The 27872-nt window shown below is 46.3% G+C and overlaps 1 protein-coding gene across 1 annotated transcript in view; it reads right to left on the bottom strand.

Moving 5' to 3' along the window:
* Positions 1 to 27335, bottom strand: part of LOC126214953 (protein hunchback-like) — a 134395-nt gene extending 107060 nt beyond the window's left edge. Inside the window, exon 1 of the mRNA XM_049941589.1 lies at positions 27119 to 27335. Within this exon, the coding sequence (XP_049797546.1) occupies positions 27119 to 27335 (217 nt within the window). The remainder of the gene's footprint in view (positions 1 to 27118) is intronic.
* Positions 27336 to 27872: the final 537 nt, after the last annotated feature.

The raw sequence follows: 27872 nt of genomic DNA, 5'->3' as shown, positions 1-27872 counted from the left end.
CCAAGGCAGAAGCGACTCTCATCTCCATTCGTCCCTCCATTCACGCCTGTCGCGACACCACTGGAGGCGGGCTGCACGATGTTGGGGCGTGAGCGGAAGACGGCCTAACGGTGTGCGGGACCGTAGCCCAGCTTCATGGAGACGGTTGCGAATGGTCCTCGCCGATACCCCAGGAGCAACAGTGTCCCTAATTTGCTGGGAAGTGGCGGTGCGGTCCCCTACGGCACTGTGTAGGATCCTACGGTCTTGGCGTGCATCCGTGCGTCGCTGCGGTCCGGTCCCAGGTCGACGGGCACGTGCACCTTCCGCCGACCACTGGCGACAACATCGATGTACTGTGGAGACCTCACGCCCCACGTGTTGAGCAATTCGGCGGTACGTCCACCCGGCCTCCCGCATGCCCACTATACGCCCTCGCTCAAAGTCCGTCAACTGCACATACGGTTCACGTCCACGCTGTCGTGGCATGCTACCAGTGTTAAAGACTGCGATGGAGCTCCGTATGCCACGGCAAACTGGCTGACACTGACGGCGGCGGTGCACAAATGCTGCGCAGTTAGCGCCATTCGACGGCCAACACCGCGGTTCCTGGTGTGTCCGCTGTGCCGTGCGTGTGATCATTGCTTGTACAGCCCTCTCGCAGTGTCCGGAGCAAGTATGGTGGGTCTGACACACCGGTGTCAATGTGTTCTTTTTTCCATTTCCAGGAGTGTAGATCAAAGAACACATATTGTTGACGTTATGAGGGGTAGGATACTAGGCAACTGGAAGATGGTCAAAACACAGCAGGTCGTAGCACGTGCCCTCTGTGGGCCACAAAGTGTGATATCACGGTTATGGCAATGGTTCCAGCAGACAGGAAATGTGTCCAGGCGCTACAGTACGGGACGTCCACAGTGTACAACACCACAAGAAGACCGATATCTCACCATCAGTATCCGCAGACGCCCACGGAGTACTGCAGGTAGCCTCGCTGAGGACCTTACCACAGCCACTGGAACAGTTGTCTCCAGACACACAGTCTACAGACGACTGAACTGACACGGTTTATTCGCCCAGAGACCTGCAAGTTGCATTCCACTGACCCCTGGTCACAGGAGAGCCCGTAAAGCCTAGTGTCAAGAACACAGTACATTGTCATTGGAACAGTGGTCCCAGGTTATGTTCACGGACGAGTCAAGGTATAGTCCTGTGGTGTGCGTACTGTAAGACCTTGAATACACACACCATCAGATTATTTGACCTGTCGCTCTAACGAAGTAGGCGAGTGTCAGCAATATGTCTCGTGGTCTTATCGTGGCGTGTTTATCTTCTGCCGTTAGGACAGACGATAGAAATACCACTTGCACGCTTACAGTAGCAGATTGACGGTGACCAACTTTAAACAGAACTTGATTAATCTTCACACACATTTATTAAAATAATAACAAGCATAAAAATAACTTAACTTGGTTGTAGATGCTATTTACAATTGGCAATCTGAAGTTCCTTTGGTATTGGTACGTTAATCTTATTCTCATATATCTCTGATACATGACAAAGTGTCTATACATTTCTCTTCGTGGCTATGTACAGGAATATGATAATCTTATTAGGCACAGACTGAAACTTGACTACAGACTAATGCAGACTGATTAATCGGAGATCTGTACACTCGTTATAATACCTCGCGCATTCAGGTATCACTGCGCGAGTGTGATCCGCGAGGAGAAAAGGTTCTACGTTAGCAGCAATCTCATTGGCTGCGTTACATATTAATACGCGGAACGGCGGAAGCAGAATTTGGTCTGTCTCTTAGCGCCATCTCGTAGTGCAGAGACAGACGAGCGCTGCGCCTGCGCTGTTGTGCTTCGTGGGGCGCGCTCTAGTGGGAAAGTTGTGTACGCGCTGACTACGCGGAACTATGTACACAACAAGTCCGAACAATGATTCTCGCCGGGTTTACATCTGGCGTGAACCATGGACCAGTCCTTGAAAGGGACCTGTATGGAGGTTGTGGTTTGATGGTGTGGGATGGGATTATGATTGGTGCACATACACCCCTGCACGCCTTTGACAGAGGAGCCGTAACAGGTCAGGGGTATCGGGACATCATTTGGACCAATATGTCCGCCTTTTCAGGGGTGCAGTGGGTCCCACCTTCCTCCTGGTGGATGATAACACACGGCCCCACCGAGCTGCCACCATGGAGATATCAGGCGAATGGAGTGGCCTGCCTGTTCTCCAGACCTAAACCCCATCGAGCACATTTGGAATGCTCTCGGTCGACGTATCGCTGCACGTCTTCAAACCCCTACGACACTTCAGGAGCTCCGACAGCCAATGGTGCAAGAATGGGAGGCTATACCCCAGCGGCCGCTCGACCACCTGATCCAGAGTATGCCAACCCGTTGTGCGGCCTGTGTACGTGTGCATATCCCATACTGATGTCGGGTTACATGCGCAGGAAACAGTGGCGTTTTGTAGTACATGTGTTTCGGGACGGTTTTCTCAGCTTATCGCCAATACTGTGGACTAACAGATCTGTGTCGTGTGTTTTCCGTATGTGCCTATGCTATTAGCGCCAGTTTTGTATAGTGCCACGTTGTGTGGCACCACTTTCTGCAATTATCCTTAATTTACTAGCATGAGGGTAATTAAAAACGAAGGTTCTGCGTTAAACAGTACGTGAGTGAAACGAAACAGAGAGAAAAATGGAAAGAGATAAAGCCCCAGTGAAATTAATACATTTACGTTAGTGACGGAAGTGTTAGCTGTACAGCATCTACACAGGACCTAGAAGAGTCATTACAGTTAACTATGTTAATTTGTGCAAATTAACAGACCAGTTTTACAGGGTTCTCCTATATCAGTTTAATAGTAATGCATATGGCTCCATATGTCTGTCTTAAATATTTAATTCTTCTGCACACAGAAATGGAAAGCATTCCCTGCATATCCTACAGTCTCTTGTCGCCAGCACAGTCGGCACAAATGTTGGAAGAGGGCATTTTAACGGCACCAGGCACCGAATTATTACTGCGGATTGTTGCTTTCAATTGTCGCATCTAGTGGTTCATATCTTTCGTGATTCCACACCCACAGAGCGCTGAGTCAACACCAAGAATGCGACGTTGCTGCTAATGGAACTATGACGTGTTCAAGTCAGTCGTGCTATAGGTGATGCAAAGTCCCTGCTCTAAGAGGTCTTTGTATACCAAGGCTTGGTTGTAGAGATGGGCAAACTGAAACACCTAACTGTTTCGAAACAAATGAAACAGTACAATGTAATGTTTCGATACGCTGTTTCGAAACAGTGAAACAGTTTGTGTTTAGTAATCTAATAAACCCACACATTTTATCATCCTGAATGTCTACTCTATAAGTATGTCCATATAAACACAAATGAGGTGCGAGAGCGCTATTCATATCGCAGAAAGCAAACTATCACTTAGGCGTCTTGGCAGTTTCATATTTCCTGCAGCAAATGCGCTGCTTTCGTGTCGTGTGACTTTCGTACTTTTCAATTGGCTGAGGACAGCCATAGCTGAAGACAGAAGAACCACCACGAACGGAACTGGAGGTGAGAGCAAACTGCAGAAACAACGGATATGCTACTGGGATTCCCATATTCCGTTAGTATGGGTAATATACCCATCCTGCTAATTTCCATTCACACAAAGGGAATCATTGTGGATAATAGGCACAGTGACTATAGACTCACAAATAACGCCAAATAATTCGAATAAATAACAAAATATAACAGTAAAAAATTTTGTCTTTCAAGGTGTTTCGAACCGTTACTATAAATTCACCATGCTTCCCAGCCCTTCCCGTTCACCATTACACTATCAGTGATACGTCAAATTTATGTATATGTCTAACAACTGTCGCTCTACGCCTTTTTTTATTCAAAATGTTGTAGGCTTACTTGCGTTTCTTACTGTGATTACTGTACATGAACAGAGAAGCGTATGTTATAAAAAAGTGTACTTTAACTGAATGATTTTCACATATTTATTATTTTGAATGTGAATAGTATGCGTTGTTTTATTGTTTGGTTAGTGTTTATAAAGCAGATGTTGTAACAGGACAGTCAGCTAGAAACGAAGCAGTATTTTCGGATACCTTAAGCTTCATGCTATTGCTTGTCAAAAAGATTTCGACATTCTTGAAAGTGTTTCATAAAGTGTTATGTTTTGTTTCAGTACCTGTGCCGAGCCCGAATCTCGTCCGACACAGAGAGGAATGAAACATCACTGTTTCGATACAATCAGTCCGTTCCAAGCACAGGTGGACTGAAACAGCCTTATTTTGAGACAACGATACAGTTTCTGTCTCTGGCTCGAGATCGAATCTGGTCCGGTTATCCGAGACAGGGGCGGAATGAAACACCACTGTTTCGAAACAGTGAACCACAGCCGTTCCGAAACAATGAAACAGTTCCACGTATCGATACACTGTATCGAAACATAGAAACAGTGGCCAAGTCTACTTGGTTGGTATTACTGGCGATGTATCAGCACAATAAAGGCCTCTAGATTTCGAGGATTGTGCCCAATGTTAATTTCATTTATTTCTTCTTAGCCGTCTATATTTTTGTAAAATCTCTTTTCCGGTCGGCCGGAGTGGCCGAGCGGTTCTAGCCGCTACGGTCGCAGGTTCGAATCCTGCCTCGGGCATGGATGTGTGTGATGTCCTTAGGTTAGTTAGGTTTAAGTAGTTCTAAGTTCTAGGGGACTGACGACCTCAGAGCCATAGTGCTCAGAGCCATTTGCCGATAATTAGGATGTTTTCTTCGCCATGATGTTTGGGGCCCGAATATATGTAATTTCGTTTCGTTTTATGGGACAATGATCTCTAGTCCAGTGGACTTCGACTTTACGTTCGTTGTTTTGGATTTTTTTGAATACGCCTACGAGAATTATTTTGCCTGCTTTGTGGTGACTTCTTTTTCCGGCCTCGTTGTTCCTTAGCAAGCCAAAAACTGATTTGGAATCTCATAGAAAAATATCAGTGAACCGCCGTTTGTTTAAAGAATCGCCGACCGGTGTGGCCGTGCGGTTCTAGGCGCTTCAGTCTGGAACCGCGCGACCGCTACGGTCGCAGGTTCGAATCCTGCCTCGGGCATGGATGTGTGTGATGTCCTTAGGTTAGTTAGATTTAAGTAGTTCTAAGTTCTAGGAGACTGATGACCACAGATGTTAAGTCCCATAGTGCTCAGAGCCATTTGAACCATTTAAAGAATCGTACTCCCATGCATAAAACAGCTTCAAACGTCTGAATACTTCACAGAGCAGTCGCTTTGTTAAATATTGCGCGTTAAGCGGGTAAGCGACAGAAAAGTTGTGGAAGGATATTCCTATACACTGAAGAGTCAAAGAAACTGCTACACCTGCCTAATATCGTGTAGGGACGCCGCGAGCACGCAGAAGTGCTGCACCAAGGCATGGCATGGACTCGACTAATGTCTGAAGTAGCGCTGGAGGGAACTGACACCATGAATCCAGCAGGGCTGTCCATAAATCCGTAAGAGTACGAGGGGGTGGAGATCTCTTCTGAACAGCACGTTGCAAGGCATCCCAGATATGCGCAATAATGTTCATGTCGGGGAGTTCGGTGGCCAGCGGAAGTGTTTAAACTCAACAGTGTTCATGTAGCCACTCTGTGGCAATTCTGGACGTGTGGGTTGTCGCATTGTCCTGCTGAAATTGCCCATGTCCGTCGGAATGCACAATGAAGATGAATGGATGCAGATGACCAGATAAGATGCATATGTATCTGTCATCTGTCAGAGTTGAATCTAGACGTATCAGGGCTCCCATATAACTCCAACTGCACACACCACACAACATTACAGAGCGTCCATCACCTTGGAACTGTGCCCTGCTGACATGCAGGTGCCATGTATTCATGAGGTTGTCTCCATACCCGTACACGTCCATCCGCTCGATACAATTTCAAACGAGACTCGTCCGACCAGGAAACATGTTCCTGTAATCAACAGTCCAATGTTGGCGTTGACGGGACCGGGCGAGGCGTATAGCTTGTGTCGTGCAGTCATCAAGGGTACACGAGTGGGCATTCGGCTCCGAAAGCTCGTATTGATGATGTTTCGTTGAATATTCGCACGCTGACACTTGTTGATGGCCCAGCATTGAAATCTGTAGCTATTTTCGGAAGGGTTGCACTCCTATCACGCTGAACGATTCTCTTCAGTCGTCGTTGGTCGCATTCTTGCAGGGTCTTCAGCGGTCACAGCGATGTCGGAAATTTGAGGTTTTACAGGATTCCTGATATTCGCAGTACAGTTGGAAAATGATCGTAAGGGAAAATATCCACTTCATAGCTATCTCGGAGATGCTGTGGTCCATCGGTAGGGCGACGACTCTTGACACCACGTTCAAAATCACATAAATCTTGTTAACGCGCCATTGCAGCAGCAGTTAGCGATCTAACAACTGCGCCAGACTTGTCTTATACAGGGGTTGCCGACCGTAGCACCATGTTCTGCATGTTCACATACACTATGTGGTCAAAAGTATCTGTACACCCCCAAAAACATACGTTTTTCACATTAGGTGCATTGTGCTGCCACCCACTGTCAGGTACTCCATATCAGCGACGTCAGTAGTCATTAGACATCGTGAGAGATCAGAATGCGGCGCTCCGCAGAACTCGCGCACTTCGAACGTGGTCAGGTGATTGGGTGGCACTTGTGTGCTGCATCTGTACGTGAGATTTCCACACTCCTAAACATCCCTAGGTTCACTGTTGCCTTTGTGATAGTCAAGTGGAAACTTAAAGGGACACGTACAACACAAAAGCGTACAGGCCGACCTCGTCTGTTGACTGACAGGCACAGCCAACACTTAAGAGGGTCGTAACGTGTAATAGGCAGACATCTATTCAGACCATCACAAAGGAATTCCAAACTGCATTAGGGTCCACTGGAAGTACTATGACAATTAGGCGCAAGGTGAGAAAACTTGGATTTCATGGTCGAGCGGCTGCTGATAAGCCACACAACACGCCAATAAATGCCAAACGACGCCTTTCTTGGTGTAAGGAGCGTAAACATTGGACGACTGAACAGTGGAAAAACGTTGTGGAGTGACGAATCATGGTACGCAATGGTACGCAATGCGGCGATCCTATGCTAGGGCGTGGGTATGGCGAACGCCCTGTGAACATCATCTGCCAGCTTGTATAGTGCCTACAGTAAAATTCGGAGGCGGTGCTGTTACGGTGTGGTCGTGTTTTTCATGGAGGAGGCTGGCACCCCTTGTTGTTTTGCGTGGCACTATCACAGCACAGGCCTACACTGATGTTTTAAGCACCTTCTTGCTTCCCACTATTGAAGAGCAATTCGGGGATGGCGATTGCATCTTTCAAAACCATCGAGCACCTGTTCGTATTGCATGACCTGTGGTGGAGCGGTTACACGACAATAACACCCCTGTAGTGGACTGGCGTGCACAGAGTCCTCACCTCAATCCTATAGAACACCTTTGGGATGTTTTGGAACGCCGAATTCGTGCCAGCCTCACCGACCGACGTCGGTACCCCTAGTCAGTGCAGCACTCCGTGAAGAATGGGCTGCCATTCCCCAAGAAACCTTCCAGCACCTGACTGAACTTATGCCTGCGAGAGCGAAAGCTAAGGCTTCGGTTGGGCCAAAATCATACTGAATTCCAGCATTACTGATGGAGTGCGCCACGAACTTTTAAGCCATTTTCAACCAGGTGTCCGGATACATTTATGACACAGTGTATCTCTGTATTTGAATACGCATGGCTATAATTGTTTGTTTGGCGCCTCAGTGTAGTAAAAGCCCTAGGCAACTTTCTTGCTGCACACCTGAAGTAATCTTTACGTCTGTCGATTTTGTTGCGTTGACAACGAAGAGTAGAATGTTGTGTGCGAAGAAATGCTGGATCGCAGTCGCAAATCTGGCCTGATATTGGTAAGCTCGTATATTGTTCACTATACGCAGTACGTAATTGTATCCGATGCCGTGCTGAAGTCAACGAACGGGGCAACAGAAAATGATTCAAATGGCTCTAAGCACTATGGGACTTAACATCTGAGGTCATCAGTCCCCTAGACTTAGAACTACTTAAACCTAACTAACCTAATGACATCACACAGATCCATGCCCAGACTGAAGCGCCAGAACCGCTCGGCCAACGCGGCTGGCAATAACTTGAATGCCAATGTTTACGGGGCTGCGAATCTCACGCACGGACAGGGCAAGCTGAGTTTTCTGAGATATCTGACTGCGGAATCCGGGTAGTTTTTCATATAGTATTTTTTCATTGTCCAGTAATCATCATAAGAGAACATAAAACATGTTCCATAATTCTGCAATAGACTGACCTCGGCGATGTAGGCGCATCCTGCTGTCTGCTGCGAGACCGCCTACTTACGTGTCAGACTTGCAAAGCGAGCGCATTATGCGTTGACACGTCATCTTCCCGTCGCGACAGTGGCTGCAGGAATCAGAAGCAGCGGCGAGCCGAGAGCAAAATGTACCGTCACTGCTCGTACTTGGCATCGCGTGTCAGCTGCTAAATAAACGTCTTACGAACAGCGATGTCAGATCGTCCGCTCCGGCCAAAGAAAATAACGATAATTTCTAAACCTGCTGCTGTGAGTCGTTTTATCAAGAGACGCGTTAAGTGCTCAACAATTCATTACAGACTAAATTGAAGAATGCCGGAGTTTTATGACCCGTGATCGTTATGGTCATCAGAAACCCAAGCCAAGCTCATACCCAACAGAGCCGGCCGGTGTGGCCGAGCGGTTCTAGGCGCTTTAGTCTGGAACCGCGCGACCGCTACGGTCGCAGGTTCGAATCCTGCCTCGGGCATGGATGTGTGTGATGTCCTTAGGTTAGTTAGGTTTAAGCAGTTCTACGTTCTAGGGGACTTATGACCTCAGAAGTTAAGTCCCATAGTGCTCAGAGCCATTTGAACCATACTCAACAGAAACTTTTTTTCCATATCTTCCCCCGCGAGCCACCCTCACATCCACTTATTGTGCCAACCTCTCCACCTCACAAGGCACTGACGTTTCCGATTTCATTCTTTCTCGCTGGATCTAAGGACCACTGACCACACGCCAAATTCCTGAAGCAATACGATACAATGCTTGAAAAAAAAAAGTACAAAATATTACGAACAATTTGCTCCACTTTCTGGTGTAGCATGTAACTTCAGTGTATGCAATGTCTATCGTTCGTTTCTACCCAATGGAAACATTTTATCTTACTTTCTCTTATATTCTTTATTTATTACTATTATCTAACCTGTTGTTGTTGTGGTCTTCAGTCCTGAGACTGGTTTGATGCAGCTCTCCATGCTACTCTATCCCGTGCAAGCTTCTTCATCTCCCAGTACGTACTGCGCCCTCTATCCTTCTGAATCTGCTTAGTGTATTCATCTCTTGGTCTCCCTCTACGATTTTTACCCTCCACTCTGCCCTCCAATACTAAATTGGTGATCCCTTGATGCATCAGAACATGTCCTACCAACCGATCCCTTCTTCTAGTTGTGCCACAAACTCCTCTTCTCCCCAATCCTATTCAATACCTCCTCATTAGTTATGTGATCTACCCATCTAATCTTCAGCATAATTCTGTAGCACCACATTTCGAAAGCTTCTATTCTCTTCTTGTCTAAACTATTTATCGACCATGTTTCACTTCCATACATGGCTACACTCCATACAACATGTAACCTAGGCAGTAAAATAACCAATGACGGACGGACCAAGGAGGACATCAAAAGCAGACTAGCAATCGCAGAAACGGCATTCCTGGCCAAGAGAAGTCTACTAATAATGGGCCTTAACTGGAGGAAGAAATTTCTGAGGATGTACGTCTGGAGTACAGCATTGTATGGTAGTGAAACATGGACTGTGGGAAAACCGGAACAGAAGAGAATCGAAGCATTTGAGATGTGGTGCTAGAAAAGAATGTTGAAAATTAGGTGGACCGATAAGGTAAGGAATGAGGAGGTTCTGTGCAGAACTGGAGAGGAAACACAGATAAGGAGAAGGGACAGGATGATAGGACATCTGTTAAGACATGAGGGTATGACTTCCACAGTACTAGAGGGAGCTGTAGAGGGCAAAAACGTAGACGAAGACAGAGATTTGAATACAGCCAGCATGTAATTGAGGACGTAGGTTGCAAGTGCTACTCTGAGATGAAGAGGTTGGCACAGGAGAGGAATTCGTGGCGGATCGCGGGTACTGGCTTTTCAGAAACGAAGAAACGCTGCATCTACCTGGTTGCCTCGATCCAAAGCTTTCGGTGTGTCATGTGAGGAAAGTGCGAATTGGGTTTCACATCATCGATGTTTTCGAAAACGATACTGGCTGGCATCGAGGAGGTCTTTTTGTTCAAGATACATTTTGTTTGAGCTCATGATATGTTCTAAGATTTTACAACAAATCGATGTCGAGGATACTGGACGGTATTTTTGTGGATCACTTCTACCACCCTTCTTGTAGATGGGTGTGACCTGTGCGTTGTTCCAGGAACTGCGCACAGTTTTCTGTTCGAGGGATCGGCGACAGACTATAGTTAGGAGAGGAGCCAATTCAGCGGCAAATTCAGTACACAATCTGACAGGGATTCCATCGGTACCTGGGGCTTGGCACAATTTTAACGATTTAAGCTGTTTCTCAATACCACTGACACTAATACTTATTTCATTGCCCGCATCTCGTGGTCGTGCGGTAGCGTTCTCGCTTCCCACGCCCGGGTTCCCGGGTTCGATTCCCGGCGGGGTCAGGGATTTTCTCTGCCTCGTGATGGCTGGGTGTTGTTTGATGTCCTTAGGTTAGTTAGGTTTAAGTAGTTCTAAGTTCTAGGGGACTGATGACCATAGATGTTAAGTCCCATAGTGCTCAGAGCCATTTGAACCATTTGAACTTATTTCATTCATCTTTTCAGTGATATGAGGATTAAATTGAGACATTTCTCCTGGGTTTTCCTTTGTGAAGCAACATGTGAAAGTGTAGTTAAGAATTGCTTTGCTGCCCTCAGTTTCAGTTACAGCCTCATTCACTAGCGACTGGACACTAACGCTGACGCAGTAACAGCCTTTACATAGGACCAAAATTTCTTTGGGTTCTGTGGAACACCACTTGACAATATTCTGCTACATTCACTACACCATTAACACACGTTTGGTCGTCTGTTTTTTCGACGTTTCAACTTATTTTGTGCGTAATATCAAAAATGGTTCAAACGGCTCTGAGCACTGTGGGACTTAACATCTGAGGTCATCAGTCTCCTAGAACTTAGAACTACTTAAACCTAACTAACCTAAGGACATTACACACATCCATGCCCGAGACAGGCTTAGAACCTGCGACCGTAGCAGTCGCGCGGTTCCGGACTGAAGCGCCTAGAACCGCTCGGCCACAGCGGCCGGTCGTAAGATCCAACTTAGCGAGTCTAACTCGACTATATCCTCATTACGGTTCGCATTTGAGAAATTCTTATTCGATTTGCCTTCAAACGCTGTCTACACTCTTCGTCAGTCTCACTGTCTCGACGATCATATACTTGGCCTGAGTTGAACCTACGGTGACCGATGTTCTGGCCAAAGACATACACTATGTGATCAAACGTATCAGGACACCACCCAAAACATGCGTTTTTCATATTAGGTGCATTGTGCTGCCACCTACTACGAGGTACTCCATATCAGCGACCTAAATAGTCATTAGACATCATGAGAGAGCAGAATGGGACGGTCCACGGACATCGAACGTGGTCAGGTGATTGGATGTCACTTGTGTCATACGACTGCACGCGTGTTTCCTACACTCCTAAACATCCCTAGGTCCACTGTTTGAGATATGATATTGAAGTGGAAACGTGAAGGGACACGTACAGCACAAAAGCGTGTAGGCTGACCTTGTCTGTTAACTGACAGAGACAGCCAACACTTAAAGAGGGTTGTAATGTGTAATACGTAGACATCTATACAGACCATCACACAGGAATAATCCAAACTGCATCACGATCCACTGCAAGTACTATGACAGTTAGGCGGAAGGTGAGAAAATTTGGATTTGATGGTCGAGCGGCTTCATAAGCCAGGTGTAAGGAGCGTAAACATTGGACGATTGAACACTGAAAAAACGTTGTGTGCAGCGACGAATCACGTCACACAATGTGGCGATCCGATGGCAAGGTGTGGGTATGGCGAATGCCCGGTGAATATCATCTGCCAGCGTATGTAGTGCCAACAGCAAAATTCGGAGGCGGTGGTGTATGGTGTGGTCGAGTTGCTCATGGAGAGGGCTTGCTAAGGAAAAAAAAATTATCAGTGGAGCAGAAGAAGTTGAACACCAATAAATCTTTTGTTCTCTTCTTAAACTGGACTTTATTATTAGTTAAACTTTTTATGGCTGCTGTTATATTATTGAAAATTAGTATTGCTGAATAGTGGGCACCATTTTGAACAAAGTAAGTAATTGAAAGTTATTCTCATTTCTAGTATTCATTCCATGAAGTGAGTTACCGTAGAAAATAATCCAGTATGACATTATGGAATGAAAGTAAGCCCAATCGTACGCTACCTTCTTTATTTTTAAATCACCTACGTCTGACAAAACAGAGATTTGTGTCGGCGCTTCAGCAGTTCTATGGTATGCTCCTCCCAGTTAAATTTATTATCAAGCTGTAACCCCAAGAACTTAACACTGTCATCTTCGTCTATTGGCTTGTCGTCATGTTTTGGGCAATATACTGGCAGGAAACCTTTTACAAGTTCTGAACTGTATATAGTATGTTTATTCAAGATTTAGTGACACAGAACTGGATACGAACGAATTATTAATGTCCATGAAAATTTCAGTAGCAGACCCTTCTAAGGCCGTACTTGGTTTACTATTCATTGCAATGTTTTTATCATCTCTATAAATAAGCTGAAGATCTCTCACGAAGGTGACAATTTTCCCCACGAAGGTCAAATGCGTTGTTAATAAATGAATAAATTGCAACTACACTACTGGCCATTAAAATTGCTACACCACGAAGATGACGTGCTACAGACGCGAAATTTAACCGATGGAAAGAAGACGCTGTGATATGCAAATGATTAGCTTTTCAGAGCATTCACACTAGGTTGGCGCCGGTGGCGACACCTACAACGTACTAACATGAGGAAAGTTTCCAACCGATTTCTCATACACAAACAGCAGTTGACCGGCGTTGCCTGGTGAAACGTTGTTGTGACGCCTCGTGTAAGGAGGAGAAATGCGTACCATCACGTTTCCAGCTGCACGGACTGTCAGCTCGGAGACCACGGCTGTGGTTACCCTTGACGCTGCATTACAGACAGGAGCGCCTGCGATGATGTACGCAACGATGAACCTGGGTGCACGAATGGCAAAACGTCATTTTTTCGGACGAATCCAGGTTCTGTTTACAGCATCGTTATGGTCGCATCCGTGTTTGGCGACATCGTGGTGAACGTACATTGGAAGCATGTATTCGTCATCGCCATACTGCCGTATCACCCGGCGTGATGGTATGGCGTGCCATTGGTTACACGTCTCGGTCACTTCTTGTTCACATTCATGGCACTTTGAACAGTGGACGTTACATTTCAGATGAGTTACGACCCGTGGCTCTACCCTTCATTATATCCCTGCGAAACACTACATTTCAGCAGGATAATGCGCGACCGCTTGTTGCAGGTCCTGTACGGGCCTTTCTGGATACAGAAAATGTTCGACTGCTGCCCTGGCCAGCACATTCTCCAGGCCTCTCACCAATTGAAAACGTCTGGTCAATAGTGGCCGAGCAACTGGCTCGTCACAATACGTCAGTCACTACTCTTGATGAACTGTGGTATCGTGTTGAAGCTACTTGGGCAGCTGTTCCTGTACACGCCATCCAAGCTCTGTTTGACTCAATGCCTAGGCGTATCAAGGCCGTTATTATGGCCAGAGATGGTTGTTCTGGGGTCTGATTTCTCAGGATCTATGCACCCAAATTGCGTGAAAATGTAATCACATGTCAGTTCTAGTATAATATATTTGCGCAATGAATACCCGTTTATCATCTGCATTTCTTCTTGGTATAGCAATTTTAATGGCCAGTAGTGTAATTCAACTTTCATTTTTATTGCGTGGGATAACATTTACGTAGAAGCGGCAGTACTATTCGAAATAACTCTACGTTCCGTGGAAGTTGCAATTTTTAGCAATGACAGTAGCCGCGTTCTCTCTCTATCCTCATCTTACGAACTAGAATATTTCACTTCTTATTAGCTATCAAGATAGTGATTACCTTTTCGTGTGCTGTCTGATCTGGATCTACCACGGCAGCTTAGTGCATCCAGGTTCGTGTACACGTAGTGGTGGTTAACTTGGTCCCGACCGCACAAAAGTGGCTGTTCCAGCTTTCACATCGGGCGGTAGGGGTTAGAAAGACATTAGGCATAGAGGGAAGTTCTATATGAGTCATCAGCATTGATCAGTGACATAGGAAACACGGTTTTCAGTGAGATAGAAAACATGCTCCAGGGAAGTGTAATAGGGCCGAAGTTGTTTATATACATAAATGATTTGTTTGATAGGGTGGGCAACAATGTGAGGTTGTTTGCTGATGATGCTGTTGTTTACTGTAGGGTGTCGTAGTAAAGTAACTGTGATGATGATGATGAGGTCCCATACTCCCAGGAGCGTAGGGGACGATGCGGGAGACCCGCACAGCTGTACTAGGCAAGACCCGAGAAGAGGTAGGTTGCCATTGCCTTCCTCCGACACTATTGGGGATGAATAAGAATGATGATACAGACGACACAATAACTCCCAGTCACCTCCAGGCAGGAAAAATCCCTGACCCCGCCGGGAATCGAACCCGGGACCCCATGCGCGGGAAGCGAGAACGCTACCGCAAGACCACGAGCCGCGGACAAAGTGACTGTTGTAAGATACAAGACGACTTCCACAAAATATCCAGTTTGTGTGATGAATGGCAGCTACCCCTAAATATGGAAATATGTAAGTTTATGCGGGTGAGTAGCAAGTGCAAACCGGTAATGTTCGGATACAGTATTACTGGGCGAAACTTTGAAAAGCGACTTGAGATGGAAAGAGCATGTGAGAACTGTGGTAGGGTAGGAGTATGGCCGATTTCGGTTTATTGGGAGAATTTTAGGAAGGACTGGTTGACCTGTAAAGGAGACCGCATATAGGACACTGGAGCGACCTGTTCTTGAGCACTACTCCAGTGTTTGGGATCCGTACCAGGTCGGGCTGAAGGAAGCCATAGAGGCAAGTCAGAGGCGGGCTTCTAGATTTGTTACCGGTATGTTGGAACAATAGTCTCACGGAGATGCCTCTGGAAGTCAAATGGGAATCCCTAGAGAGAAGCCGGCGTTCTTTTCGAGATACGCTATTGAGAAAATTTAGAGAACCGACACACGAAGCTGACTGCCGAACGATTCTACTGTCGCCAACAATACGACAGTGAGTCAAATGAAAACATTAAATTTGTAATAACAAATGGAAATTTCGTGCCGTTATCCTGTAAGTTGGTAAGCGTGCTACAAACAGCGTGAAGAATGCCCTGTAGGTGGCAGCATAGTGCAGATGCACACATACCGTCGCAGTATCAGTATAAAGATGGCCGCCCTACTTGCGACTTGCACCAGGGAAGAACAGCGTTCGGTTATTTGGTTTTTGTGTAGTGAAGGTGTGGAACCTATTGAAATTCATCGACGAATGTTTGTCACAGCAACAAGTCTACGAATGGAGTAGGAATTTCGTAAGTGGTGTGACTTCAGTGGAAGATGCTCCTCGTCCAGGTCAGGCACAACGAGTTGTGACTCCACAGAACATTGCAGCAGCTGAAGCCATAGTGAAGGAAAACCGCCGAGTGACACTGAATGACATTTAGCATGTTTACAGATTAGTCACGCGTCACCACACCACATTGTGCACGATGTGCTCCAGTTTCACAAAGTGTCTGCAAGATGGGTGCCACGGCAGCTGACTCCTGAAATGAGAGAACGACGTGTTGATGCTTGTGAAGAACTTCTTCGGCGCTTTGAACGAGAAGGTGAAGACAACCAGCATCGCACGCGGAGTGCAAGCTGAGCTTAATATCTGCAGCATAGTGCCCAGAGTCGATCGCGGTCCTCTGGTTTGGAGCCGTGTGGAGGGTCTAAACCAGAGGCTCAGACGACTCTGCGACTATAATGGTTGCAAATTCATCGACCTCCGTTATTGGGTGGAGAACTGTAGGGCCCCCCTAGACAGGTCAGGCGTGCACTACACACCGGAAGCAGCTACTAGGGTAGCTGAGTACGTGTGGCGTGCACACGGGGGTTTTTTAGGTTAGAGGGACCCCCCCTTGGGCGAAACGATAAAATACCTGACGGCTTACCAGAGAGGACATCATCATCGTTGATAAAGAACGTCCGTCCTCAGAGACCAAAAACAGGAAAAGTCAACGTAATATTGGTAAACTGCAGGAGTATCCAGGGCAAGGTTCCTGAATTAGTATCTCTTATTGAAGGAAATAGTGCGCATATAGTATTAGGAACGGAAAGTTGGTTAAAACCGGAAGTGAACAGTAACGAAATCCTAGACACAGAATGGAATATATACCGCAAGGATAGGATAAACGCCAATGGTGGAGGAGTATTTATAGCAGTAAAGAATTCAATAATATCCAGTGAAGTTATTAGCGAATGCGAATGTGAAATAATCTGGGTTAAGTTAAGTATCAAAGGTGGGTCTGATATGATAGTCGGATGCTTCTATAGACCACCTGCATCAGCAACCGTAGTAGTTGAGCGCCTCAGAGAGAACCTGCAGAACGTCGTGAAGAAGTTTCGTGATCATACTATTGTAATAGGGGGAGACTTCAATCTACCAGGTATAGAATGGGATAGTCACACAATCAGAACTGGAGCCAGGGACAGAGACTCTTGTGACATTATCCTGACTGCCTTGTCCGAGAATTACTTCGAGCAGATAGTTAGAGAACCAACTCGTGAAGCTAACGTTTTAGACCTCATAGCAACAAATAGACCGGAACTTTTCGACTCCGTGAATGTAGAAGAGGGTATCAGTGATCATAAGTCAGTGGTTGCATCAATGACTACAAGTGTAATAAGAAATGCCAAGAAAGGAAGGAAAATATATTTGCTTAACAAGAGTGATAGGGCACAAATCGCAGAATATCTGAGTGACCACCATCAAACGTTCATTTCTGAGGAAGAGGATGTGGAACAAAAATGGAAAAAATTCAGAAACATCGTCCAGTACGCCTTAGATAAGTTCGTACCGACTAAGGTCCAAAGCGAGGGGAAAGATCCACCGTGGTATAACAATCATGTACGAAAGGTACTACGGAAACAAAGAAAGCTTCATCATAGGTTTAAGAGTAGTCGAATCATAGCTGATAAGGAAAAGCTGAACGAAGCGAAAAAGAGCGTAAAGAGAGCAATGAGAGAAGCATTCAACGAATTCAAACATAAAACATTGGCAAACAATCTAAACAAGAACCCTAAAAAGTTTTGGTCATATGTAAAATCGGTAAGCGGATCTAAATCCCCTATTCAGTCACTCGTTGACCACGATGGCACCGAAACAGAGGACGACCGAAGAAAGGCAGAAATACTGAATTCAGTGTTCCGAAACTGTTTCACTGCGGAAAATCGTAACACGGTCCCTGACTTCAGCCGTCGCACGGACGCCAAAATGGAAAATATTGAAATAAACGATATCGGAATTGAAAAACAACTGCTATCACTTAGTAGCGGAAAAGCATCCGGACCAGACGAGATACCCGTAAGATTCTACAGTGATTATGCTAAAGAACTTGCCCCCTTTCTATCAGCAATTTATCGTAGATCTCTGAAAGAACGTAAAGTACCTAGCGACTGGAAGAAAGCGCAGGTCGTTCCCATTTTCAAGAAGGGGCATAAATCAGATGCGAATAATTATAGGCCTATTTCGCTTACGTCAATCTGTTGTAGAATAATGGAACATGTTTTATGTTCTCGTATTATGACGTTCTTAGATAATACAAATCTCCTTCATCATAACCAACATGGATTCCGCAAACAGAGATCATGTGAAACTCAGCTCGCCCTATTTGTCCAAGAAATTCACAGTGCCGTAGACACTGGCGAGCAGATTGATGCCGTATTCCTGGACTTCAGGAAGGCATTTGATACGGTTCCGCACTTACGTTTAGTGAAAAAAATACGAGCTTACGGAATATCGGACCAGGTTTGTGATTGGATTCAGGATTTCCTAGAAGAAAGAACACAACATGTCATTCTTAACGGTTCAAAATCTGCAGATGTAGAGGTAATTTCGGGAGTACCGCAAGGAAGCGTGATAGGACCTTTATTGTTTACAATATACATAAATGACTTAGTTGACAACATCGGTAGCTCCGTGAGGCTATTTGCAGATGACACGGTTGTCTACAAGAAAGTAGCAACATCAGAAGACTCGTACGTACTCCAGGAAGACCTGCAGAGGATTAATGAATGGTGCGACAGCTGGCAGCTTTCCCTAAACGTAGATAAATGTAATATAATGCGCATACATAGGGGCAGAAATCCATTCCAGTACGATTATGCCATAGGTGGTAAATCATTGGAAGCGGTAACGACCGTAAAATACTTAGGAGTTACTATCCGGAGCGATCTGAAGTGGAATGATCACATAAAACAAATAGTGGGAAAAGCAGGCGCCAGGTTGAGATTCATAGGAAGAATTCTAAGAAAATGTGACTCATCGACGAAAGAAGTAGCTTACAAAACGCTTGTTCGTCCGATTCTTGAGTATTGCTCATCAGTATGGGACCCTTACCAGGTTGGATTAATAGAAGAGATAGACATGATCCAGCGAAAAGCAGCGCGATTCGTCATGGGGACATTTAGTCAGCGCGAGAGCGTTACGGAGATGCTGAACAAGCTCCAATGGCGGACACTTCAAGAAAGGCGTTACGCAATACGGAGAGGTTTATTATCGAAATTACGAGAGAGCACATTCCGGGAAGAGATGGGCAACATATTACTACCGCCCACATATATCTCGCGTAATGATCACAACGAAAAGATCCGAGAAATTAGAGCAAATACGGAGACTTACAAGCAGTCGTTCTTCCCACGCACAATTCGTGAATGGAACAGGGAAGGGGGGATCAGATAGTGGTACAATAAGTACCCTCCGCCACACACCGTAAGGTGGCTCGCGGAGTATAGATGTAGATGTAGATGTAGAAGGTGATGGCTTCCTTGCAAGAATCGTTACTGGGGACAAAACCTTGGTTCACTTTCACCAACAAGAAACGAAGAGAGCGAGCAAGGAATGGCGCCATTTCTCATCACCAAAACCAAAGAAGTTTCGAACAGAACCATCAGCAGGGAAGGTTATGCTGACTCTCTTTTGGGACGAAAAAGGCGTCATTTTGGAGAATTACATGTCTAGAGAGACCACTGTCACCAGTGCATCATACACAGATCTCCTAAAAAATCATCTGCGGCCTGCAATCAAATCAAAGCGACGTGGATCGCTGTCAGCAGGTGTCCTTTTGCAACATGACAATGTAAGGCCCCACACTGCCCGTACAACACTTGTAACAATCAGAGACATGCATTTTCAGTGTCTTCCTCATACACCATACTCACCGGACCTTACCCCAATTGATTTCCATATGTTTGGACCACTCAAAGACGCAATGGCAGGAAAGAAGTTCCGTTCTGATGAAGAGGTACGCCACGTGGTTCATGAGTGGTTGCGCGGACTACCAAAAGAATTTTTTTCTAAAGGAATTTATGCATTTTGTAGGCGCTGGAGGACTTGCATTCAGCGTGGGGATTATGTTGAAAAGTGATACAGCTTTGTACCACTTCTGCACAACAAATAGTATTTAAAAAAAAATATTTAAGGTTTACATTTGACTCACCGTCGTACCTTGCGCGTAAGGACCACGAAGATAAGATACGAGAAATTAGGGCTTATATAGAGGCACACAGACATTCGCTTTTCCCTCGCTCTATTTGCGAGGAAATGACAAGTAGTGGTACATGCATGCACCGTACGGTGGCTCGCGGAATATCTATGTAGATATAGAGGCCGTAAACAATATCACGTGATGTTATTGGCAATTTTTTCAAATGAATTGAGCTACAGTACACATCAGCCTGCTACCACAATCATGTTTCTTTCAGTATCACATTCGTTTGCTTCGCCAACTCGAAACCAAACTGCCATCTTCCAACCTAACATATATTTAGAGCTGATATAAGAAGATCAATAGAATGATTACAAAGCAACCCACCTGCAGAACATAGTTACTCAGAATTACCACTGATTTCTAGATTCTAATATGGCAAATTAGAGCAGTAGATTAAAGCTCTACAAATAAAGGTTTGACCTTATATTAGAAAACAATAAATGGCAACATAAACTTCGCACAAAATTACAGATCGATCTGTCATCAAAACAAGTTCTTTTTTCCTTGCTCTCACATTCGTTGGCTTTACCAACTAACAAAAAAACTGCGAATGTATGCATCAAAAGGTGACATGACTGTTCCCATCAACATTACGTCACTGAGCAAAGGCCGACGACTTGTATCGAATATTCCTCTCGACCCAAAAACATTTTCATCAGGTTTGTGAAATTTCTACGTAAAGTATCCGGTGAGTAATTATTTTCAACGATTTAACTGCCGTAAGTCTGTCGTATAAATTTTACTGCTAACCCGTAACTCACATAGGTGTGGTCTCTTAGACCACGCGAGAATTTTCGAACTTCCCTTCCAAAGTCAGTTCTGGAGCAATGTTTTCATACGTCACTGACCCACCTCAAATTGCTAATCCAACAATGTTTTGTTGTCGGTTGCATTGTCACCTCCTCTGTTTGTTGTTGACACATGTTGCTGACATGCGTCACGGTTTCCTCAGACACTACAGTACATAATGTTTTTCAAGGAAAGCACCAGTTTTAACGATCGTAAATTTAATGAAACTGTTGAGGCGGTGGTTGGAGGGAGCCGTCAGTGATACAGATCAATAAACAGAAGAAAAACATTGATTTTGCCATTGCCATTAATCACAATTCTGCTCGTGAACAAGTGGATCTTTTCAGAGGAACTTCAGGTCATTGGTGATGAACACCTGTCTCTTTCTCCAATAAAATACCTGAAGTGTTGGTTGAAACTGAATGTGTTGTGACTGGCGGTAGAGCGAAATGGAAATCCCAGAACTGAATGTCAATTTTGCAAATGGTTCAAATGGTTCTGAGCGCTATGGGACTTAACTTCTTAGGTCATCACTCCCCTAGAACTTAGAACTACTTAAGCCTAACTAACCTAAGGACATCACATACATCCATGCCCGAGGCAGCATTCGAACCTGCGACCGTAGCGGTCACGCGGTTCCAGACTGTAGCGCCTAGAACCGCACGGCAACCCCGGCCGGCTCAGTTTTGCAGTTTTCCCTTTTTTTACCTATCGAGTGCAAATACAAACCCTGGAATTCAGTTCTGTGTGAAAATTTGCTTGTTACAGAGATACTACAATTTTTCAGAATGTAAACTTCAGATCTCGACGGTTAGTTTACGCGTACTGTATAACAAACTGGACAAAAATATGTCATTTTGTGTGATAAAAAGTAAAGTAATGCAGGCGTCATTTAGCGCAATAAATCCACATTTAAGCAATACTTAAATGGTCATATACAGGTTGAACATTAATAAAACCGACAAACTGGATTCCTTACTGCAAATGGAGGAAAGGTTGTAAGAACATTTGTCCGGAAATGCATGGTTGCCGTGGTAGATGACGCTGACGAATGAAAGTTCTGACCACGTGCCGTTTGTTCCTTGTATGCTGCAGGTGACAGGGATAGTAGCGGTTGTCATCCATGATACACGTGATCGTAGTTTGGCTCACTCAATGTTGGCGTGCCACTTGCTTGAACCTTGTATTAGGGTTCGTCTCTATCCTGTAGAACCTCGTTCAAATGGTTCAAATGGCTCTCAACACTATGGGACTTAACTTCTGAGGTCATCAGTCCCCTAGAACTTAGAACTACACTCCTGGAAATTGAAATAAGAACGTGAATTCATTGTCCCAGGAAGGGGAAACTTTATTGACACATTCCTGGGGTCAGATACATCACATGATCACACTGACAGAACCACAGGCACATACACACAGGCAACAGAGCATGCACAATGTCGGCACTAGTGCAGTGTATATCCACCTTTCGCAGCAATGCAGGCTGCTATTCTCCCATGGAGACGATCGTAGAGATGCTGGATGTAGTCCTGTGGAACAGCTTGCCATGCCATTTCCACCTGGCGCCTCAGTTGGACCAGCGTTCGTGCTGGACGTGCAGACCGCGTGAGACGACGCTTCATCCAGTCCCAAACATGCTCAATGGGGGACAGATCCGGAGATCTTGCTGGCCAGGGTAGTTGACTTACACCTTCTAGAGCACGTTGGGTGGCACGGGATACATGCGGACGTGCATTGTCCTGTTGGAACAGCAAGTTCCCTTGCCGGTCTAGGAATGGTAGAACGATGGGTTCGATGACGGTTTGGATGTACCGTGCACTATTCAGTGTCCCCTCGACGATCACCAGTGGTGTACGGCCAGTGTAGGAGATCGCTCCCCACACCATGATGCCAGGTGTTGGCCCTGTGTGCCTCGGTCGTATGCAGTCCTGATTGTGGCGCTCACCTGCACGGCGCCAAACACGCATACGACCATCATTGGCACCGAGGCAGAAGCGACTCTCATCGCTGAAGACGACACGTCTCCATTCGTCCCTCCATTCACGCCTGTCGCGACACCACTGGAGGCGGGCTGCACGATGTTGGGGCGTGAGCGGAAGACGGCCTAACGGTGTGCGGGGCCGTAGCCCAGCTTCATGGAGACGGTTGCGAATCGTCCTCGCCGATACCCCAGGAGCAACAGTGTCCCTAATTTGCTGGGAAGTGGCGGTGCGGTCCCCTACGGCACTGCGTAGGATCCTACGGTCTTGGCGTGCATCCGTGCGTCGCTGCGGTCCGGTCCCAGGTCGACGGGCACGTGCACCTTCCGCCGACCACTGGCGACAACATCGATGTACTGTGGAGACCTCACGCCCCACGTGTTGAGCAATTCGGCGGTACGTCCACCCGGCCTCCCGCATGCCCACTATACGCCCTCGCTCAAAGTCCGTCAGCTGCACATACGGTTCACGTCCACGCTGTCGCGGCATGCTACCAGTGTTAAAGACTGCGATGGAGCTCCGTATGCCACGGCAAACTGGCTGACACTGACGGCGGCGGTGCACAAATGCTGCGCAGCTAGCGCCATTCGACGGCCAACACCGCGGTTCCTGGTGTGTCCGCTGTGCCGTGCGTGTGATCATTGCTTGTACAGCCCTCTCGCAGTGTCCGGAGCAAGTATGGTGGGTCTGACACACCGGTGTCAATGTGTTCTTTTTTCCATTTCCAGGAGTGTAGTTAAACCTAACTAACCTAACGACATCACACACATCCATTCCCGAGGCAGGATTCGAACCTGCGGTCGCGCTGTACCAGACTCAAGCGCCTAGGCCGGAGGGGACTGATGACCTCAGATGTTAAGTCCCATAGTGCTCGGAGCCATTTGAAGCACCTAGAACCGCTCGGCCACACCGGTCGGCTAGAACCTCGTCCCAAATCTGGTGTGATCACAGTCCGCCGTCTCCCTGCTGTATGTCTGAAAGGATCCAAGATCACAGAAAAGCCCAAAAAGACCTTGAAATGTTGTGTGATGTGGTTGGTGTCTGTGAGGGTACTTGTTCTGATATAGCCGTGCTGCCTCTCGACCGTTTCCATCTGCTTGGCCGTACACAAACACCATCTCGGCTTGTTCCCGACATGAATACCGAACCATTCAGCTGTTTACAGTATGCTGCCTCAATCACACAGCCTGGAAACACAAGAAACACGGCACGTGCTCAGAGCAACTTTCATTCGTCAGCGCCATCTACCTTGGCAACGATGCATTCCCCATAGGACCTTTTCTCCTCTATTTTTAGTTAGGAACCCGTCCCTGCAATTTGTCGAATTTGTTAATGTTCTCCCTGTACGGTCAGTAAAAATATTTACTGTGCCTACTGTAGCCTGTTGGTGGACTATCACGTAAAAAGTTTATATACATGGTGTTGGGTACGCCCAAACTTTCAGGAAACATTTCTCACACACAAATAATGTGTCCGGAAACGCTTAATTTCCATGTTAGAGCTCATTTTAGTTTCGTTCCACCTACGCTCAATGGAGCACGTTATCATGATTTCATACGGGATACTCTACCTGTGCTGCTAGAACATGTGCCTTTACAAGTACGACACAACATGTGGCTCATGCACGATGGAGCTCCTGCACATTTCAGTCGAAGTGAAGTTCAGATTCGGTGACCGATGGATTGGTGGAGGCGGACCAATTCCATGGCCTCCACGCTCTCCTGACTTCAACCCTCTTCACTTTTATTTATGGGGGCATTTGAAAGCTCTTGTCTACGCAACCCCGGTACCAAATGTAGAGACTCTTCGTGCTCGTGTTGTGGACGGCTGTGATACAATACGCCATTACCCAGGGCTGCATCAGCGCATCAGGGATTCCATGCGACGGAGGGTGGATGCATGTATCCTCGCTAACGGAGGACATTTTGAACATTTCCTGTAACAAAGTGTTTGAAGTCACGCTGGTACGTTCTGTTGCTGTGTTCAAAAAATGGCTCTGAGCACTATGGGACTCAACTGCTGAGGTCATTAGTCCCCTAGAACTTAGAACTAGTTAAACCTAACTAACCTAAGGACATCACAAACATCCATGCCCGAGGCAGGATTCGAACCTGCGACCGTAGCGGTCTTGCGGTTCCAGACTGCAGCGCCTTTAACCGCACGGCCACTTCGGTCGGCTATGTTGCTGTGTGTTTCCATTCCATGATTAATGTGATTCGAAGAGAAGTAATAAAATGAGCTCTAACATGGAAAGTAAGCGTTTCCGGACACATGTCCACATAACAAATTTTCTTTCTTTGTGTGTGAGGAATGTTTCCTGAAATTTTGGCCGTACCTTTTTGTAACACCCTGCATAGGGGAGTTGGAGTGGCGAGTTGACCAACCACTACAGTACAGACAGAATCTAGGGCGAACGCCTGGCACTGCAAGAGGAATTTCGCAAGCAGTAAGGAAGACATCACTTACAAGGGAACCTCCCCATCGCACCCCCCTCAGGTTTAGTTATAAGTTGGCACAGTGGATAGGCCTTGAAAACCTGAACATAGATCAATCGAGAAAACAGGAAGAAGTTGTGTGTAACTATGAAAAAAATAATCAAAATATACAAACTGAGTAGTTCATGTGCAAGATAGGCAACATCAGGAGCTCAGGAGCGCCGTGGTCCTGTGGTTAGCGTGAGCAGCTGCGAAACGAGAGGTCCTTGGTTCAAGTCTTCCTTCGTGTGAAAAATTTACTTTCTTTATTTTCGCAAAGTTATGATCTGTCCGTTCGTTCATTGACGTATCCGTTCACTGTAATAAGTTCAGTGTCTGTGTTTTGCGACCGCACTGCAAAACCGTGCGATTAGTAGACGAAAGGACGTGCCTCTCCAATGGGAACCGAAAACATTTGATCGCAAGGTCATAGGTCAACCGATTCGTCCACAGGAAAACTCGTCTGATATATTCTTTACGGCACCGGTGGCGGCATGTGCGTCAGATGACAGGAATATGTTGTCGACCCACCTAACTTGTACACCTGGCGAATGGGTAAAAAAGATTCTTCTACCTTGCCCGATTTAGGTTTTCTTGTGGATGTGGTAATCACTCCCAAAAAAGTCATGAAAACATAAGAGTTTGTCACATAAACTGCAACAAATGAATGCAACCGTTTCACAGTCGCACAGTTTTTTCCCTGTGCTCTGTCAAAACATGTTTTTCACGTTTTCATATTTTTCCGTGTGTAGACCGTCAGTTACCTCGCATCGGACGGTTGTTGTTGTTGTGGTCTTCAGTCCAGAGACTGGTTTGATGCAGCTATCCATGCTATTCTATCCTGTGCAAGCTTCTTCATCTCCCAGTACCTACTGCAGCCTACATCCTTCTGAATCTGCTTAGTGTATTCATCTCTTGGTCTGCCTCTACCACATTTCGAAAGCTTCTATTCTCTTTTTGTCTAAACTATTTATCGTCCATGTTTCACTTCCATACATGTCTACACTCCATACAAATACTTTCAGAAACGACTTCCTGACACTTAAATCCATACTCGATGTTAACAAATTTCTCTTCTTCAGAAACGGTTTCCTTGCCATTGCCAGTCTACATTTTATATCCTCTCTACTTCGACCATCATCAGTTATTTTGCTCCCCAAATAGCAAAACTCCTTTACTACTTTAAGTGTCTCATTTCCTCATCTAATTCCCTCAGCATCGCCCGACTTAATTCGACTACATTCCATTATCCTCGTTTTGCTTTTGTTGATATTCATCTTATACCCTCTTTTCAAGACACTATCCATTCCGTTCAACTGCTCTTCCAAGTCCTTTTCTGTCTCTGACAGAATTACAATGTCATAGTCGAACCTCAAAGTTTTTATTTCTTCTCCATGGATTTTAATACCTACTCCGAACTTTTCTTTCGTTTCCTTTACTGCTTGCTCAATATACTGATTGAATAGCATCGGGGAGAGGCAACAACCCTGTCTCACTCCCTTCCCAACCACTGCTTCCCATCGGACGGACAGATAATAATTGTCTGAAAATAATAAATTAAACCTGTCACTCGAGAGAAGACTTGAACCAAGGACCTCTCGTTCTGCAGCTGCTCACGCTAACCACGAGACCACGGCGCTCCTGCGCTCCCATTATCCTTGATGTTGCATATCTTGCGCATGGACTACCCAGTTTGTACATTTTGCTTATTTTTTTCATAGTTCCACACAACTTGTTCGTGTTTTCTCGATTGATCAGTTTTTCAAGGCCTATCCACTGCGCCAAATTATAACTAAATCTAAGGGTGGTGCGATGGGGAGGTTCCCTTGTGACGATAAATTTTTTATTTTGTTCTGTTTTTCTTTTCGGCCACGCACCTGTGCCGTTGCTGGGACCTGGAGACTCTGAGGGCTCGGCCTGTGTGACGTCACCGTTGTTGGCCGGCTGCTGCTGCTGCTGCTGCTGTTGTTGTTGTTGTTCTTGCGTCTGCGGCGCAGTCTTGTGTTGGGCCTCGCTGACGTCAGAGGGCGTTGGAATCGGCGCCTTGTTCTGTTCGGCGCTGACGACTTCCGTCGGCTGGGCCACTTCCGTCATTGCGTCTCCTCTTTTTGGCGAAGGCAGGCAGAGAGAAATGCAGATGGACACACACGCACACGCGCGCGCGGATGCGGTGCGGAGTTCGAAAGGAGCGGGCGGCGGTTGCGCGCGGAACGCAGACCGGGTTCGAAAGCGCGGGAAGCGGTCGAACACACTCGCGGGCAATAAACGCGGCCGAGCGGCGACGCGCGACTACCAATCGCAGCTCGCGAGCGCCACGGACCGCGCGCGCCGGCGACAATTGACTGTCGCGCCCGACTTGGCGCGAGAGGCGCGTAGGGGGTAACGTCGGAGCCGAGCGGGCGCGCGCAGCGCCGCGTTGCGGCCGGATTGCGAACTACGTGGCGCTCGTGGCGAGCCGGAGTTAATACGAGGGAAAACAAAAACTTGTTAAGCGCTACTCATTTGTTATTTATAACTGCGCTGTCACTACATTTTCATGCTACACAACTAGGAAACTAGTTTTGCGCTCTCGTGTTTCCATTTTATGCCTGAATAGAAGCGTTGAAATGTTTGTACAGCGGTGTTTTTCAC

This window comes from Schistocerca nitens, chromosome 12, assembly GCF_023898315.1.
Source record: "Schistocerca nitens isolate TAMUIC-IGC-003100 chromosome 12, iqSchNite1.1, whole genome shotgun sequence".
Classification (NCBI taxonomy): Eukaryota; Metazoa; Arthropoda; class Insecta; order Orthoptera; family Acrididae; genus Schistocerca; species Schistocerca nitens.
The sequence above is the reverse complement of the archived record's forward strand: the minus strand, read 5'-3'. Positions and strand labels throughout refer to the sequence as shown.